General features: G+C 46.7%; 1 protein-coding gene and 1 pseudogene across 1 annotated transcript; one reads left to right on the top strand and one right to left on the bottom strand.

Moving 5' to 3' along the window:
• Positions 1-1,971: 1,971 nt before the first annotated feature.
• Positions 1,972-11,922, bottom strand: LOC132781904 (ubiquitin domain-containing protein UBFD1). The gene is made up of 7 exons (XM_060786443.2): positions 11,818-11,922; positions 9,368-9,634; positions 9,065-9,273; positions 7,765-7,830; positions 7,523-7,628; positions 6,768-6,850; positions 1,972-5,722 (listed from the first exon to the last, which is right to left on the bottom strand). Exons 1-7 carry the CDS (start codon positions 11,855-11,857, stop codon positions 5,612-5,614), a joined length of 882 nt encoding a protein of 293 aa, XP_060642426.2. The 5' UTR covers positions 11,858-11,922; the 3' UTR covers positions 1,972-5,611.
• Positions 11,923-12,092: 170 nt separating this feature from the next.
• The window catches only part of LOC137095137 (nondiscriminating glutamyl-tRNA synthetase EARS2, mitochondrial-like), a 19,758-nt pseudogene continuing 12,874 nt past the window's right edge, over positions 12,093-18,976 (top strand).

Raw genomic sequence — 18,976 nt, 5'->3', positions numbered from 1 at the left:
GCCAACCCTTCTGCTTCCAGTCCACTTGCCTACCTCAAGCCACTCCCTCTGGGCAAACAAAAGCACCAGGAAGCCGTTCCCTGCTGGGCTCTTTCATGCTTTTGCTACCAGAAGTAAAGGGGTCCCCTAAGAGCATCTAGCCAGACCCCCTGCCAGAGGGAAGTGCAAGGAAGCAGTTTCAAAAGAGCCCCACCTGAGAATCTCCATTGCCCAGTCACCCTACCCTCCAGTGGGAAAGATGCCCACCTTGATGCTCATGTTCCCTTACCTGCAGAAACAGCAACAGCAGAAGCAGGAGTACAGTAGTGGGGCTCAGGCAGAGAACCCCCTGGATATCCCAGGGTTTTTGGCAGGAGCCCATGGGCAACCTCTGGAATGCTTTTCCCAGCCAGGTGGCTGCTGCTCCCGCTCCTCCTGGGTCTGCCTTGAGGTCTCCGCCTTGAGACAGCTCCACGCCTTGGATGTCACTCCGATGGCTTTGCCTGACTCCCTCCTCCCCGGATCCGGCTCCCTGCCCTACCCAGGCGGAACCGGTGCTTGCAAGAGGAAGGCCTTCCCGAGGCCAGGTGTCCCCTCCCTCTTCCAAATCATTTTCTCATTCTGATAAGATTGCACTCTGCACATGGTCAGAAGTGGCCTGATTATATCCCTGGATCTCTTAATGAACGATGCCTCCACTGGATCCACCAAGGAGGAAGCGGGTGTGTTTGCTTTCAGCTTGTCCATGCAAAGTGCTCCTGAGCATGTGCAGAGCACCTCATCAGCCCCTTCAAACTCTAGGTGGAACATCATTAGCAAGGAGGCCCTTTCCAGAAGAGGCTCCTTAAATGTGTGTGTGCCCACAGGTAACTTGGCACACAAACCTAGTTGTCCAGCCCATCTGCCAGGCCATAAAACCTTGCAGGCAGGAAACCCATTATTTGTAGGTGTCCCATGTGACAGCAACAAATCCAACATATGCTTCTGCCTCTTGAATTGGTTCCTTTGCCCTGTTTTGTCTGTGTAGTGACCAAAAGAGCTATTTGAGGCCAATATAGCTCTTTTTGATAAATAAACCTACGTCTACTCCAGAGCCCTGGGTGAATGCAAAATGGCTTAGGGGCACATTCCTGCTCAAAGAGCCAAGATGCAGCAGTGAGGTTACGCTCTCTCAGCCTGAAAGGGAAGCAAGAGTAACCTGATCCTTCTGAAGAAGCGTAGCCAAGAAAACCCCAGGAAAGTCAACATGATTCTTTTCAAGTCAATCTCAGGAGCAGACACGTGGAGGCTGAGAATTCTCTTTTGAATTAACTATAAAACACCATCTGATACTTTCTGGGTTAGAGGAGGGGGTGGGGGGCTTTTAAGTAGCAGATCAGAGCCAAAGAGGAAGGGCCAAAGCTCCTTTGGAAACAAATTTCCAACCAACAGTGTTTCCTGGAAACTCCATTCCGGCAAGTTTAGATGCCGTTTATCGGGAGAGGTTTTCTTGATGGAAAGAGAGGTTAAGGTTAACCACACAACTGAAAAGAGAGACCCCATGGACTTCCTGGACACATCTTGCTGGCCAGAAATAGTCTTGCTATGGCACACAGAGGGGAAATGCCACTAACATTTCTTTATGACGAGAATGCACTGGCCAAGAGCAACAAGAGGATGCAGTTAGAAGGATATCTGTAAAGTGTACACAAGGGAGATTTCGGCACAGAGTTTGGAGCCATAGCAAAGTTTCTGACTTGCAGGATACTTTTACCTGAATGAAATGCAGTAAAGTCCAGCTCCATTTGGCAAGAGAGCCCCCTCCCTAAACACATTATTTGCCCTGTTTGACCCAAAAGGTTTCTTCCCATCCCAGAAAAGGCAGACAGGCATTTTATTTTGAGTTTTCCATGTTTTGGCCTCAGAGCAACCTTCCACCCCTGCTTCACTCTCAAAAGGGAAAAGGCTATGTAATTGATTGGCGGCTGAACCAGGCAAAGGAAAGCAAAGCAGTTCATTATCAAAGTTTAATATGGACATGGCTGATCAATCATACAGAACAGAACCAAGGCGGACAATAAACGGGATGTGGTTACACTTTGACAAATTCCCAGCGGTGTGGCGGTGCTTAGCCCCCACCCATCTGCATCCCCCCTTTTCCATTTCTCCTTTCCAGCTGCTCTGTAGAAGAAGCAAAATGCGACAGGGACATGGCTGGGGACACGCTAGAGCTCTATCCAGAGACTCAGAGGAACAATGGAAGGCCCTCCCCGACACACAGAAACAGCAGAGATGCAAACCACTTCCTGAAAGGGATGCCAATGCAATATCCCACGCCTGGAAAACAGCCAAAGCCACGTGGAAACAGCAACCTGGATCTTGGCAGCTACCAAAGGCATAAAGGGGGGAAGCGACCCTGCGCTTGTCCTTAAAGAGAGGACAAAGGAGGGAATGAAGGCATCTCAATGCAGGGCCCCAAAAGAGAAGGGGGCAAGGAGGGGGGGAGGAAACTCTAAGAAGGAAATGTGATAGGAATATTGCACCTGGGTGGAAAAAGGAACGTATTGCGAAATTCACCTCAAGACCTTGGGCCTGATGGCACTAAGGAACAGACCAAGGCCTACCCACAATTCAAGGACTGGGCCCGGTGACATTTCCCCTGGCCCTAGGCTACAGCGACAAGGTTTCCTGAATCACCAAGTACTGCATTTGCACAGAATAAGGAAGCGTCCCTTTTGCAGACATGACCTGGACCCAAGCGTAGGGTCCTCAAATGCAAAAGAGAGACTAAAGGGGAGTGAAGAAGCAGTAAAACCACCCTCCCTTTCCCCATTCTTCTTCTCTAAAAATATATGGCAGGGTCTGTGTGTCAAACGCAGGAAACAGAAGCCCCTTCCTACATTTCCTCCTGGCAGAGAGGGCTCTTTTTGTAGCAGGAGGACAGATCTGGACAAGATCCACTTAGGCCGAATGATTCAAGGATTCCCCGGCTGAAGCATGGCTGCCAGGTACACCTTTTAATTCCCCAATGTCCTACAAGAGAGAATGTTCCTCCTGATGAAACAAATGAGTGCAGAAACAGTGCTGGCTGAGGCAAGAAAGGAAAGGCTATACGGCTCCAGGGAGGCCCCAACTGGAGCCAAATCAGGGCACCTCCGGACCAAATGCTACAGGAGGAATGCCACCAAAGATGCTGGGCTTATAGTTTGCATCACACTGCACAGGTTTTCACTCTCTCTAAGCTGAGGCATGTCCAAAGAGACTCGCTAGGCCCAAAAGAGAACACAAAGCAGCACCCTAAAGCTCTAAAAGGAGGACGAGGCACTCGCAGAGAAAGGAGGAAAGAGAACAGTCATTGAGGGTCACCAACCCACAAAGAAGGGCCTAACAGCCATACCATAGGTCTATTGCATGATGACAAGGTGGGACATGCCACGTTTCCCACATCAGAATAGAATGGGGTCTGTTGGGCCTGGAGGAGCAGCTCACCAACATCTGGAGGGACTCAGCCTCCCTGCTACTGCCTTCCAGGGTTGGCGTGCAAAGTCCACAAAGGCAGGCTCACGGGAGCGGAAAGTGCCATCCATTTTGCCCTGTCAATAGCAAGGTAAGCTACTAATACAAAGGCAAGAAGGGCTTTGAAAACATTTGAGAGTCCAAGAGGATGGAAACGTGCCATTTTTCTGAACAAAGACAGATACTCTAGATTGGGTTTCCAGGGTTCAGTGACTGTGGTGGATTGGTGTTGTTATTATGGCAGCTGGGCATAAGCTTGTTACTAAGAGGAGAAGATAAGGAGGGTTGTTGCAGCCACGTAATAGGAAGGCTCATACTACTACTACTACTACTACTACTACTACTACTACTACTAAACCAACCATCCGATCCAGGTGGAAGCCTCCAATCTGACTTAGGATCACAACAGGCCTCACTTCTGAGTCAACGGGTCCAGGTCTGTATTGCTGGACATCCAGCAGACTGAGCAAATGGCTACTTTCTGGAGTCTGCCCTCCCTCACAGGCTTGGCATAGTACCAACACAGTTAATATTTAAGATAAGTACGCCAAAAAGGAAAAAGAAGTCCTTAACCAGTAGAACCGGTTTAGCTTTGATAAGGAACTACTGCCAATAATTCCTTTTTCCCAAAGTGCGTCGTGGGAGGGGAAGGATAGTTGTTCTTTCTTATGGCTTCACAAGTTAGATGTATTTTAGGTATTTAGTCACTGGCCAATGTATCAATAGAATGAAAGATGACTTATCGGTAGTTCTGGTCACCTACTGCTTGAGTCTGACACAGAAGAGAACAAAGGAGAGCTGAAGAAGGAAGACCAACTCAGCCCAAGAGGAAAGTAGAATGAAGGGATAACTCTAGGCCACATTCCTCAGGGCTGTTCCCATATAACAACATGCACTTCTCTTGGACTAATAGGTCTCCTTTTCATTCATATCCTTAATTTTATCTTCATGATCTCTGACTATGCTCGATAACACAGACAGGCAGGTGACTTCCTAGAGCTCCTTCCAATAAATCTACTGCTTTATGTCAGGAAAAACAAACAATGGTTCAGCACAGGAAAAGACACTGTCTGCTCTTTCATTCAAGTGCTGCAGGAAGAACACAACTAATGTAGGAGCGACTGGGAAAATGCCACCATTTTTGATAAAGACGGCACCCCTAGAATAAAAGCGGAGCCATTCACATTTACAGACTTTTCCCATCTCTTCCCAGAAAGGCCTCCCTTCTGGCATAGGGAACAGAAGAATAACTATTTTTATTATAATTATAATTTATCAGAAAAGAATGATTGAAAGAGTGTTGCAGATACTGGGACGAAGCAAAATAAGGCCAATAGAAGAGCATAGAAAGCAAAAAAGAAAGGTGACAAGGCAGCAGCAAAGTGAGCTATTCCAAAAGAGATGGAGTCTAAAAGGGGAAAGAAAGTCAAGGAAAGTGTTAAAGGGAGCTGGCATAATATCTGTTTCCCCTCCAGCTATGACCCTTTTCTCAGTGACAGGAAGAACTCCCTGGCACCACTACTAGGAGTTAAAAAGAGTTGAGCACATCTTTGGGTTAAGAGATGAGGGAAACGTAGCACTATCTTTCTACAAGAAAAACAAACCAAGAAAGATATGGCTTATGCGACCCCGAGTTTGCATACTGTTTCAAAGATTCTAAGAAGAGGGTGAAACCTATTCCCCAAAGCTTCGCTTGTCACAAGCAAACAGCTCAAATCATAACAATGAACAGCAAAAAACAACGGTCTTGTGTTCAAATCGTGTAGAAAGATCCACGGCAGTGTGTCGGCCTTTTCCTCGCAGAAGGGCGAGGCTTGGCAGAGTTAAAAGTGTATGACACACACTTCGCGGTTTGGGAATTTAAGATTTATTGATTTCTATCATGTTTGTTTTTAAATAGGGTCGAACGAAGCTGGCTGCAGAACAGGGGCGGCTGCTGTTCTCCTTTCTTTTTTTAAGTTAAAAATAAACTAATGGGGGGAGAGAGAGCGTGTCCCCACCTCTGGCGTCCTTCCTGGCCCCTCTGGGATCGAACGGAGGCAGATGTCCCGGGATGACCCCCGTTCCAGGCCCCTCTCCCAGCAGTGTCCCTTGGTCCGTGAGATGGTCTCCCCAGCGCCAGAGGTGAGGCGTGCCTTCAAAAGAACTGCCACTTGCCCAGCACGGTGTCCTTGATGGCATCCACGTATTGGGTGGGGACCCAGTAGACCCAGTAGTAGGAGGCTTCCGTCGGCCCCAGCTGGAAGGCCTGGAAGGAGAAGGAGGAGAGGCAGCCAGAGGAGGAAATGGGGCAGGCCGAGGGCTATCTGACCAATGAGGAAGAGGAGCAGAAGCTTCCTCTGGACCTCAACACTTTAGCATGTTTATGATCAACTTTGGGGGAAATGACCCAGGATGTTGGAAGTTGTAGTTCACCCAAAATCAAAAAGCACAGTGAACCCAGACCAAACTTGGCACACATCACCACAAAAACCAACTTTAAGGACTGGCAAGATAGGTGTGAGGGGTTACCCAGGATGTTGGGAGTGCTGGAATTCAACCCCACACTGCCCAAGTCTCTAGTCTTCAACAAGTAGTTAGTTTAGTACAAACTAAGGGTTTCCCTTCCCCAATGTCTCTTGAATGACAGTTGAGAATCTAGTTATTTTCTCTCTCTCTGTGTTTCTACTCTCATTCTGATTGGTTGTGTAGAATGGTTACTTTTCTACTGTAAGTCTTTTTAAATCTGAGTTCTGTTTTTTACATCTGTATATGTGCTGTGTGCTTTGAGATCTCTCTCTGCTTGTGTGTCAGGAGAGATGTAGTGCTTGGGTGATTTTTCCTCTCTTAAAACCTTAGACGAAATGGGTGTTAGAGTAGCTCAGACCCAGCTCTTTAACTATTAAGAAATGCAGTTATTTTTATTATTGTAAATAAATCGTTTGTGGTTATTAAGATTGGTCTCTGCATCTTTGCCTGCCTAAGCTCTAAATTCTTTACAGTCACAACCAACGGCACTTCATACTTTGCTGTTGATCAATTTTTAGTATCCTGTTTGTATTTTGGATACTCTTCTTATTTTTGGGTAGTTTTCCCTAACAGGAAGTTGTTGTTCACCCATGTCCAGAGCAATGTAAACCCCACCAATGATGGATCTGGATTAAACTTGGCAAGCAGACCCACCATTACCAACTTAAAATACTGATGGGGTTTGGGGGCAATGATGGATGATGATGGTGAGAATTGCAGTGACAAATGTACAGTATACATTATGACAGACCTAAGACGGCTTGCAATTCTGTAAGGCCCCTTACCATCATGTGATAATCCTCATGTCCTTCAATGGGTTCGCTCACCACATTCTTGATGGACCCCATCGGTAACTTCTCTGTCCTTTCTGCAAGGAAGTAAGACAACCAGACATCTTATGCTTTCTTTGTGTCTCAGTTTGGGAGCTCCTAGTGCCTCGTGGAAGAGGCAAGGTGGGAAACAGTTTCCCTAAATGGCATGCAGTGTGCTCCACATCTGTCTGTATCCAACCCCCATCCTCAGAAGAGCAAAAGGAAAACATAGTCTGTGGCAGCCATCTAAATGAAGTTTCTGGGTAGAACAACTACTTTCAAAGTATGCACCACACAATTAACCAGAAAAAAAATAATCCTTTCAAACCAGGAACAGATTTTTTTTCAAATCTTGTTACGTAGAGTTGTTATTGATATATAGTGCTATTTATTTAGTGGCATGACAACTCAGAAATAAAAAAATCAAACAATCAATCAGTCAATTTGACAAAGACAGGAAAGAGGCTTTCAGAGGCAGGTGCAGTCTTTAAAATGTCAAAAAGGTTCTGATCAAAATCATAACGTGAACTCCAGCCATCAGAACTTCCACATATTGCTCACAGACCACAACAAGACACAGTGAAAGACCCAGCCAAGAGACGTCGTTACAAATCCAGGGACATTTAGATACTTGTAAGGAGTCTCCTGCAAAGCAACAAATGCAGCATTTGCTTCCCCACAAAGATATGTGTCTCAAGAGTTGAAAGGACAGACTCAGAAGCCCTCACCTTTAGTGCCAATCCAGAGCTGATCCTGTTCTAGTTTAAAGGTGAGCCGGACTTTTCCACCAGACTTGTTGTACATGCCCGATAAAGGGATAGTTGGCAGTCGTTCCTGAAGAGGCAAAGAACAGAGATCAATCAGGAACAAACCAAACAGCTGCTTGCTCTGCAATCACAAAAACCATTATCCTTTGTTCTGTCGGCAGAAAAGGAAGAACTCAGAAACAAAAGCTGGCCTTGGCACTTACCTGGGCACCTTTGACAGAAGGCATCACGTCGTCCGGTTTGCCTTTATCTAATACTTTCCTGTGTTGCTGTAATAAAGAAGAAATCAAAATTGAAATTCAGTTGGAACTCAGGCCCGTTCCACACAGCTGAATAAAATCCCACGTTATCTGTTTTGAACTGGAATATTTGGCAGTGTGGACTCAGATAATCCAGTTCAAAGTATTGTGGGATTTTCTGCCTTGATATTCTGGGTTATATGGCTGTGTGGAAGGCCCTCAGAAGGACTGCCCTTCTGCCCAGATGATAGAGCCTACATGAGTGGTTTACCAATTGCAGCAGGCAGACTTTTGAGAATGAGAGACATGATATCTAAAAATTAGAAGATACTTTGTTATATCTCACTTGTACAATTTAAAACTAGCTCAGAAGTATATTCCCTTTATCAACAACCTCTTCTAAACAGCATGGGGATTTTGAACTGTCTTTAATACTATGGTCCCTATTCTCGAGACTAACAGAAAGAGTCAAAGGGGATGCACAGTACAGAGAAATGTTCAAAGAACCAATGAATACGAAAAGAAATATTTCGACTTTGATAGTATATACTTTGTAATATTTCTTCATTGGCAACACTTCAGTTTTGTCAACAGTGAAATGTTTCAAATGAAGAAAAATAGATATCACCATTTGCTAGCACTTTGTAAACATTTCCACTAAATTAATTAAGATCACACAAATGTCAGCAATATTTTACTTTACAATGCCATTTACCAAGAAAGTGTGATAGCTACTTTCTCTGAAGTCAAAGAAGTATTTCAGATGCCAACTCAGTCATGAATATGCTGACACTTTGGAGGAACATATCTTTACTATTATTTTTAACTTTACTTATATCCTGCCTTTCTCTCCATTGAGACTCAAAGTGGCTAACAACTAAACAACTGACTAACAACAAAAAACAAAGCAATTTTAAAAACACTTAAATATTAGTGGTTGGATATATAGTTAAAGTACAATTAAAGTACATACATAAATAAATACAAAACAAATTACATGTAAAACTCACCACCACCCCTCCCCCAAAGCATCTCTTTTTCCTGTCTGTTTCCCCAGACGTAAAACTGGAAAAGCAATTTACCCTGCAAGTCTGTGACCATAATGACCCGAGAGATCAAATGCTTCAGGACAACTTGCCGCTGCATCAGCACATAAGCGGAAGGGCTTCTTGTCTAAGCAGTTGAACGACCAAACTTTCTATGTTTTACACAGCAAACCAGGCACAATTACAAGCCAACCTGCCCAGGCCAGAGACTGACCCACCTTTTGTCTGCAGAGAGGTTCCTTTTTACTCTCTTCTGGCTTCACTTCCTGTTGCGTGGCATCCTTTGGCGTGTTCACGGCCAGGACATCATTGATCGTTGAGCCGACCACCATGATTTTGGCTCCGCTGATTACCTTGATTTCCCGCAATGTCTTCTCCTCTGGCACCAGTCCTTTGAACATGACCTTTTGCATGGCGGGCGGGAGGCCTGGCAAAGAAGGGACCAACAGGGGTTGGACTTAATGTCTCCTGGAAGCGAAGGTCAGCAGAACAGCCTCTCAGGGAGACACAAAAAAGCTCACCTGTGAGCGAGTGGATCTTCTGCTTCAGGTCTGCCCCTGTGCTGTCCAGCGGGAACTTCAAGTCGTACTTGTTTTTGTTCCAGATTATTTTGAGTTCGACCAGTTCTTTCTCCGTATTAGCTTCCCCTCCATTGCTGACAGAGTCTGGGGGGTCACCAGAGGGCTTCTCTGGCAGTTGCTCAGCCTGAAGAGAGTTGTTTGGGCTAACGTCCCTATAGCTTAAAGATGGATCCTGGGTCTCCGGGTCCATGCTGGCGTCTTCTGAATCTGGGAAGGAGAGGAACAAATGACTACAACATCCAGAACAGAAGCTTAATCTGTTTCCTTCCTGACATTCCCTTTTCCTTCTCTACTGCATCTTATTTAGATTGTAAGCTTGATGGCAAATTCACTATTTCATAAACTTATAAGACCACTTAAAAACAGGATGAGTGCTAAATACATACAAACAAGGGTAAAAACACTGCAAATATATACAAGGCAAGTTTCCCTAGTAAGCAAATTGGATCTTTGGACCATAATGAAGATTGATTGATGGCTTCCTTTATAATAAAATAATTGAAATTCACTATTTGTAAGATGATCTTTGTGGATTAAGAATGGGGTACAAATATTCACGAATAAATGAAACAATTAAAAAGCAGGGTAAAAATCCTCTAAACCAGTGTTTCCCAAAGGCCCCTTTTACACAGTTGTATAGAATCCAGATTATCTGGCAGTGTAGACACAGATAATCCAGTTCGAAGAAGATAATGTGAATTACCTAACTTGATATTCTGGATTATATGGCAGTGTAGAAGGGGCCAAATTGTGTTCCTCCAGGTGTTTTGGACTTCAGGTCCTAGAAATCCCAAACAGTTTACCAGCTGTATTGTCGAAGGCTTTCATGGTCAGAATCATTGGGTTGTTGCAGGTCATGTTCAATCTAGAAAACACCTGGAGGAGCCCAGCTCGAAAAACCTACAACAACCCAGTTTACCAGCTGTTAGAAATTGTGGGGGCTGAAACAGTTGAAAACACCTGTAGGAGCCCAGTTACAGAAACACTGCTCTAAACAAATAAATACAATATCACAATATAAATACTGTAAACCAGTCGTTCCAACCTTATTTTTGCCTTGCACTACCTAAGCTTCTCTAAAGAAAAACCAACAAACCCTCATGACATATAATAAGTATTATTCCAAAAGAGAACTTCAGTTTATTCATATGGAAGAAGTCAAAATTAATTTAATTTATTTGGGCATTTCTATAACAATAGATAAAACATAACAGCATAAATAACCCATTAAAATAATCCCAAGTCAGTCCTTGTTGGACATAAAATTACCAAAAATGATTAAAAACACTCTAAAATGTCCAGGAAGGCAAAATATAATTAAAAAGTGTAGGCCCCAGGCTTCTGTCGCCTTAGTTAAAAGCTATTCCACATAGGAAAATTTTAAAGTTTTTCCTCAAGGCCAAGAGGGTGGGGGCTGCTCTTATCACTTCTGGCAAAGCACTCCACAGTTTGGGTGCCACGCCCAAGAATGTGCCATCTCTAGCCAATTCTAAATGACGGCTGTCCCTAAACTGAGTTGAAAGGAGTGTTTGACTACTTGATCTTAATAATCTACCCGGTTTATATGGTAGGACACAATGTCTCAAGTATCCAGGACCTAATTGGCTATTAACCTGGTCCAAACAAACCTCCAAAGAAGTTGGCATCCACGGAAGAGAAAAAGAAAGAAACAGTTGAAGTATTGAGGAAGAAATCGCTAAGGAAGTGTTGAAAATTAATATGCCAGGAATGGGCAAACTTTGGCCCTCCGGTGTTTTGGACTCCAATTCCCAGAACTCCTAACAGCCTACCGGCAGTGTAGACACAGATTTTGAGTCCAAAACACCGGAGGGCCAAAGTTTGCCTATGCCTGCTACTAAACAAATAAATAAAACAAGAGAAAAGCAGGGTATAAACCAGATATGGGCAAACTTCGACCCTCCAGGTGTTTTGGACTTCAATTCCCACAATTCCTAACAGGAATATTAGAAAGTGTGGGAGTTGAAGTCCAAAACACCTGGAGTGCCAAAGTTTGCCCATGCCTGGTACAAATCCTCCATGCAAATAAATAGAAAGACAGCTGACTGGCAAGGTCAGGGCCTTTGCCCCTGATGTATAACGTGCTTCTCTGCTTTGGTTGCCTCCATTAGCAGCCATGTAAGGCCTTTAGGTACTTCGAGGAGGAAGCAGACCTTGGCCTGGGATTCAGGCCTCTTCGCGGTGGGCTAAATGCCCTCTGACACCCCTCTGCAGCCCTGGGAGTTGTGGTTCGACAAGGTCTGGCGCCTCTTCTGCTGCCGCTTTGGGGCCGCTGCCTCCCCAAACTAGAGCTCCCAGGACCCCGCCCCGGCTCCCTCCCTGCTCGCCGTCCCCGCGGTGGCTCCTCTCCTCCTCCTTGGCCTCCTTCTCACCGGGAGAACCGGACGCAGAGGAGGCGGCGGCGGCGGCCATGATGATTGTGTACAACCCAGCCGCGGGGCATGATGGGAAAAAGCGCCTCTTCCGCCCTGATTGGCCCTCACCCGCCGCCGTAGACCGCCTCTTCCGCTCCTTGGCCAGCCTTGGTGGCTTCCCAAGCTCACGTGTCAAAGAGGCGCGGCGCCTTTAAGAATGACCCCGCCCCTCGCTCGGATTGGAGCCAATCACTGACGATAGGGGGCGGAGCCATCCTTAAAGGCGCCGCGCCGATTTCTGAGCCTCTCGTGGAAGTGTAATGGGAGGCAGCGCTGACCTTCGGGAGGCGGTGCGGGTGAGATTCGCCCCCAGCCCCACAGGTAAATTTGCGACTGAGGGTTTATGGAAAGGGGTGGCTTTGGACTACAATTCCCAAAATCCCCTTTAAGAGCCAGCCCTCCAGAGATAGCAGGACTGCAGATCCCAGCACTCTCTTTCCAGAAGGGGCAGGGCTGCCGCTCTAAAATCCCTTTTCACACGAATTCATTCTTCCTGTACTACAGTTCCCAGCATCCTCTAGCAGACAATGTGATTGCAAGGCCCAGGAATAGGAATGAATGCATGTTTGAGCCCATCTGAGCTGCTATTACTCAGTGCTATGGAGTAATGGGAACTGTAGCTCCGTGTATTGCAGTTCCCAGCATCCCCAACTAGGCAATGTGATTGCAAGGCCCGGGAATAGGAATGAATGCATGTTTGAGCCCATTTGAGCTGCCATGACTCAGTGCTAATGAGAGCTGTAGCTTTGTGTACTGCAGTTCCCAGCATTCCCAACCAGCCAAGGTGATTGCAACCTCAAGAATAGGAATGAATGCAGTTTTGAGCCCATTTGAGCTAGCATTGCTCAGTACTATGGGATAATAGGAGCTGTAGCTCTGTGTATTGCAGATTTCAGCATCCCCAACCAGCCAATATGATTGCACGCCCCAAGAATAGGAATGGATGCAGTTTTGAGCCCATTTCAGCTGGCATTAGGTTCTTGTAAGTTTTTTCGGGCTATAGGGCCATGTTCTAGAGGCATTTCTCCTGACGTTTCGCCTGCATCTATGGCAAGCATCCTCAGAGGTAGTGAGGTATGTTGGAAATAGGAAAATGGGTTTATATATCTGTGGAATGACTGGGGTGGGGCAAAGAGCTCTCTGCTGAAGCTAGGTGTGAATGTTTCAGCTGACCACCTTCATTAGCATTTGAAGGCCTGGCAGAGCCTGGGAAAATGCTATGTTGAGAGGTGTTGAGGTGTGCCTGGTTGTTTCCTCTCTGCTGTTTTGCTGTTGTAATTTTAGAGTTTTTTTAAATACTGGTAGCCAGATTTTGTTCATTTTCATGGTCTCCTCCTTTCTGTTGAAATTGTCCACATGCTTATGGATTTCAATGGCTTCTCTGTGTAGTCTGACATGGTGGTTGTTGGAGTGGTCCAGCATTTCTGTGTTCTCAAATAATATGCTGTGTCCAGGCTGGTTCATCAGGTGCTCTGCTATGGCTGACTTCTCTGGTTGAAGTAGTCTGCAGTGCCTTTCATGTTCCTTGATTCGTGTTTGGGCGCTGCGTTTGGTGGTCCCTATGTAGACTTGTCCACAGCTGCATGGTATACGGTAGACTCCTGCAGAGGTGAGAGGATCCCTCTTGTCTTTTGTTGGACGCAGCATTTGTTGGATTTTCTTGGTGGGTTTGTAGATTGTTTGTATGTTGTGTTTCCTCATCAGCTTCCCTATGCGGTCAGTGGTTCCCTTGATGTATGGCAGGAACACTTTTCCTCTGAGTGGATTTTCATCTTGACTCTCGTGGCTTGTTCTTGGTCTTGCAGCTCTTCTGATGTCTGAGATGGAGTATCATTGCTCAGTGGCATTGCTCAGTGCTGTGCAATAATGGGAGCTGTAGCTATGTGTACTGCGGTTCTCAGCATCCTCAACGAAGCGATGTGACTGCAAGGCTCTGGAATAGGAATGAATACAATTTTGAGCCAATTGAGGGGCCACTACTCAGTGCTATGAGATAATGGGAGCTGTAGCTCTGTGTATTGCAGTTCCCAGCATCCCCAACTAGCCAATATAATTGCAAGCCCCAGGTATTGGAATGAATGCAGTTTTGAGCCCATTTGGGCTGGCATTGCTCAGTGCTATGCGATAATGGGAGCTGTAATTATGTGTACTGCAGTTCCCAGCATCCTCAATTAGGCAATATGATTGCAAGGTCCCAGAATATGAATGAATGCAGTTTTGAGCCAATTGAGGTGCCACTACTCAGTGCTATGGGATAATGGGAGCTGTAGCTCTGTGTACTGCAGTTCCCAGCATCCCCAACTAGCCAATATAATTGCAAACCCCAGGTATTGGAATGAATGCAGTTTTGAGCCCATTTGGGCTGGCATTGCTCAGTGCTATGCGATAATGGGAGCTGTAGCTCTGTGTACTGCAGTTCCCAGAATCCCCAACCAGCCTAGGTGATTACAATTCCCAGGACTAAGGTTGCATCTGCACTGCAGTGTGGCCCCATTTGAATTTTCAGGCCTCGCTGCTGTGGGATCCTGGGAGTTGTAGTTTTATAAGGCCTTTCACCTTATACAGACTATGACTCCTAGGATCCCATAGCATTGATTGAGCCAGGGCAGGTCAAGTGGAGTCAAGCTGCATTCATTCAACAGTGACAATGTGCCCTACATGAGAAAAGGTTCAGATTTGCAAGCTTTTGGCCTTCTTTTATCTCACCTTCATCTTCCGAAGGCTTCCTGCACCTGGGGGTCCTGCGGACCGCGCTGTACAATTACCTCTTTGCCCGGAAACACAATGGCCGCTTTGTCCTGCGCCTGGAGGACACCGAACAGAGCCAGGTGGTGGATGGAGCCGCACAGGGCATCGAGGACATGCTGGAGTGGGAAGGCGGGGTACCCTCCCCATATTTTTTCCCTATGGGGTGGAAACCCATGAGGCTACATCATTTGTGCATGTGTTTATCCTCTAGGGATGATGGGACCTGCCATGGAGTCTTACAGAGGACCCCAGGTTTGGAGGAGGCTCTAAGGGCCAGCTGGTCCAAACCTAATTCTGATAGACACAAAGGAACAATTCAGTCTCTCTCAACAGATGGCTACCCAGCCTCATAGAAATTAGAAGTTTCATGGAGAAGTAAAGCTATAGAATCATAGGGTTGGAAGGGACCCCAAGGGGGCATCCAATCTAAACACCTTTAAGCCTGGCAGGAAGACACAACCCAAACCCTCCTGACAGATGGCCATCCAGCCTCATAGGCATTAGATGGTTCATGGAAAAATAGGGCTATAGAATCATAAAGTTGGAAGGGACCCCAAGGGCCATCCAGTCCAAACCCAGTTCTGCGAGCTACAAAGGCACAATTCAACCCCTCTCAAGAGATGGCCATCCAGCCTCATAGGCATTAGATGGTTCATGGAGAAATAAAGGTTGCTTACCTGTAACCGTATTTCTTCGAGTGTCAGTCCGTGAAATCCACACCTATGGGTTCTTCCTTGCGCATGTGCAGAAACTCGGAACATTCTAAGTTAAAATGAATTAAAAATGATTATTTTGAGCCCCATAGGCTCTGCCCATCTCCCCGCCCCCCGGATATATGCGCCGAGCGGCGCCGCCATTATTTAGTTTCTAGCGCTAAACAGCGGCCAGGAGAATGGCATGACAGAGGGGAGGACGGGCGGGTCATGCGGATTTCACGGACTGACACTCGAAGAAATACGGTTACAGGTAAGCAACCTTTATTTATTCTTCGTGTCGTCCGTGAAATGCGCACCTATGGGTGAATAGCAAGCTACTGACCTGGAGGTGGGTCATGCCACACAGGAGAAAAGAACTGCTCTGCCGAAACCAGCATCTTTCTTTGCTTGTATGTCAAGTTTGTAGTGGGAAGCAAACGTGGATGTTGTAGCCCATGTAGCTGCTTTGCAAATTTGGTCCAAGGGGACTCCCTTGAGAAAAGCTTGAGATGTGGACACAGAGCGTGTTGAATGTCCCACAAGGTGGGATGGAGGGTCTTTGCCTGCAAGTTGGTAGGCTAGACGGATTGTCGCAACAATCCAGGAGGCTAGTCCTTGGGAGGACATAGGTTGGCCAAGTACGTCTTTCCTGTATTTCAAAAACAATCTAGGAGACTTCCTATAGGCGGAAGTTCTATGTAAGTAAAAGGAGAGTGCTCTCTTAACATCAAGGGAGTGCAGAACTACCTCCAACTGGGAGGATGGGTTGGGGAAAAAATTTGGTAGAACAATGTCTTGAGACATATGAAAATGGGAGACCACCTTAGGGAGGAACGTGACATCGGTGTGGAGGACGACCTTGTCTGGGTGGAATCTAACATAGGGGGGGTCTGAGCGGAGGGCCGCGAGTTCGCTGGCTCTCCTGGCTGAGGTAATGGCCACAAGGAAGGCCGTCTTCCACGATAGGTGGGAGATATCATTAGAGGCCATAGGTTCAAACGGTGGTTTGGATAACTGGGATAACACTAACTCTAGGCTCCACTGGGGGGGAGACGGGAGGGTGGATGTTTTTGTAGCCCTTGAGAAATAATTGTACCAAATGGTCCTGAAAAAGGGACGGCAAACCGGACTTTCTTCGGAAAAAGGAAATTGCTGCCAGGTAGCATTTCACCGAAGAAAGGGAGAAACCCTTATTGGAGAGATGGACTAGAAAGTCCAGAATCATGGGTATGGGTGCAGAAATGGGGCTGTGTCCCAGTGACTGAACAAAGGATTTGAAAGAGGACCACTTGTAGTCATATGATTTTTTAGTGGCGGGTTTATGGGCCGCCAAGAGTATGCGGGAGACTTCATCAGAGAGGACTAGTGTGGCTTGATTCTCCACGCCGTTAGGCGTAGAGATTGCAAGTCTGGGTGTAAAACCAGGCTGTTCTCTACTGTGAGAAGGTCCGGGGTCTGGCTGAGATGGAGGTATTCCTTGTTGGAGATTTGGAGAAGGGGGGCAAACCAGTGTTGTCTTGGCCACCAGGGTGTGATTAGAATGCAGTCCGCGTTGTCCTGGATTATTTTGGCTATGACTGGGGATAGAAGAGGGAGGGGTGGGAAGAGGTAGAGGAGGCCGGGCGACCATTGGAATAGGAAGGCGTCTCCGAGACAGCCTTGGGATGCGCGAGGGTGGAGCCGTGCGCAATAGAGGGGACAGTGGTTGTTCATTGGAGATGCAAAGAGGTCTATTCTGGGTTCGCCCCACTTGCGTGTGAGGGCTTTGAACTGTCTGGGATGTAGATGCCACTCGTGGTTGTTTTTCAATGATCTGCTTAGAGAATCTGCCAGGGTGTTGTCCTGGCCTGGCAAGTGGATGGCTGAGAGAAGGACATTCCTCTGAATGCACCATTCCCAAATGCGTTGTGAGATGTAGAGGAGTGTGCGTGATTGTGTTCCTCCCTGTTTGTTGATGTAGTATTTGACAGAGGTGTTGTCTGTTACTACTTGTATTACATGGTTGGATACAATGCGTGCGAAGGCCCGAAGAGCCTTCTCCACTGCCATCATTTCTAGAGCATTGATGTGGAACTTCTGGTCTTGTGGGGACCAGTGGCCACTGACCTGAAATCCCTTGAGATGTGCTCCCCAACCTAGATTGGAGGCATCGGTTGTGAGGGACATGGAGGGGCGGGGATGGTTGAATGGCATCCCCGATTGAACATTGTATTGCTTTGTCCACCATGAGAGTGACTGGAGGACAGAGAGGGGCGGTTTTAGGACCCGTGACTGGGGTTCGTGAAGGGGGTCGAACGCCCTGAGAAACCAACTTTGAAGGGGTCTCATTCTCAGGCGAGCAAGGGGTGTTACGTTTGTGGTAGAAGCCATATGGCCAAGGATAGACTGGATAGCCCAAGCTGATGTTTGGCGGGATTGTTGTAGGGTCAGGATAGATTGGCACAAATTTAGGAAGCGATCTTCTGGGAGGAAGGCTTTCTGAAGTGTGGAGTCTATTACGGCTCCTATGAATTGGATGCGTTGTGTTGGGGTCAGGTGAGATTTTTCGTGATTCACGACCAGACCCAGATCCTGGAAAAGAGATAAAGTATAATCAATATCTTTACACAATTGTGGTCGAGAGGATGAGCAGAACATCCAGTCATCCAGGTAAGGAAAAACTGTGACGCCTTGTTGGCGGAGGTGTGCGGCTACAACAGACATGCACTTGGTAAATACTCTTGGTGATGTGGACAGTCCGAATGGGAGAGAATTGAAGGAGAAGAATTTGTTTTGGACCGCAAAGATCAGGAACCTGCGGTGGGAGTGTCTAATTGAAATATGGAAGTAGGCGTCCCGTAGGTCAACCGTGGCTAACAATGAGTCTTTGGGAATGAAGGGAAGAATTTTGGGAAGTGTTACCATGCGAAATTTACGTGGTGTAATGAAAGTGTTGAGTTTACGTAGATCAAGGATGGGGCGTAGACCACCATCTTTCTTATCTACCAGGAAGTAACGGGAGAAAAAGCAGGTGTCTGCATATTGTGAAGAAGTAGGCGAGATGGCGCCTTTCTGAAGGAGAGAGTGAATCTCTTCCCAAATGGTTTGGGAAGGTGGGGTTAGTAGTATATTGCCCACTGGAGGGTAGTTGTCAAATTCTCTGGCGTAACCCCTTTCAACGATGTCCAAGACCCAGGTGTCTGTGGTTATGGACTGCCATGTCGGGAGGAAGGTAAGTAATCTGTCCAGGTATGTAAGTGGTTGGATTGGTAGGAGAATGGCAGTAGGTGTAGGTGTGCTAAAAACGACGTTTGTTGGTATTGGGGGATCTGGTACCGCGGTACTGACCTCTGGATGGCAAGGGTGGTCGTCTTGACGATGTGGAGGGGTTGTAAGGCCTCTGTCGTCCCCTGTAGAATGAGGTGTTGTAGGGCCTATTGTAATATTGAGGACGGTAGTAGTAGGACCCCCATCGCTGGCGCTGGTAAGAGTATGGTTGTTGGTCATACTTGTATACTGTTTGTTTCATTTCATGGGAGTGTTTCAATTGAGAATCTGTTTCAGGATTGAAAAGGCCTGCCTCATCCATGGGGAGATTCTCAATCAGGGTGCGTTGTGATTGAGAAAGGATAGCTGCTCTTAGCCAGGCGTGGCGGCGAAGGGCCACTGATCCTGCAATGAGTTTGCCTGCGGTG

The sequence above is a fragment of the Anolis sagrei genome, chromosome Y, assembly GCF_037176765.1.
Source record: "Anolis sagrei isolate rAnoSag1 chromosome Y, rAnoSag1.mat, whole genome shotgun sequence".
Taxonomy (NCBI): Eukaryota; Metazoa; Chordata; class Lepidosauria; order Squamata; family Dactyloidae; genus Anolis; species Anolis sagrei.
Note: the sequence above shows the minus strand (reverse complement) of the source record. Positions and strands in the feature narration are given on the sequence as shown.

Coding starts and splice junctions, on each gene's coding strand:
- LOC132781904 (XM_060786443.2), bottom strand. CDS start 11,857: ATGGCCGCCGCCGCCGCCTCCTCTGCGTCCGGTTCTCCCG. Junction 9,274..9,367: donor GAAGATCCACTCGCTCACAG/GTGAGCTTTTTT, acceptor CTTCTTTGCCAG/GCCTCCCGCCCGCCATGCAA. Junction 7,831..9,064: donor AACCTCTCTGCAGACAAAAG/GTGGGTCAGTCT, acceptor TCTTTATTACAG/CAACACAGGAAAGTATTAGA.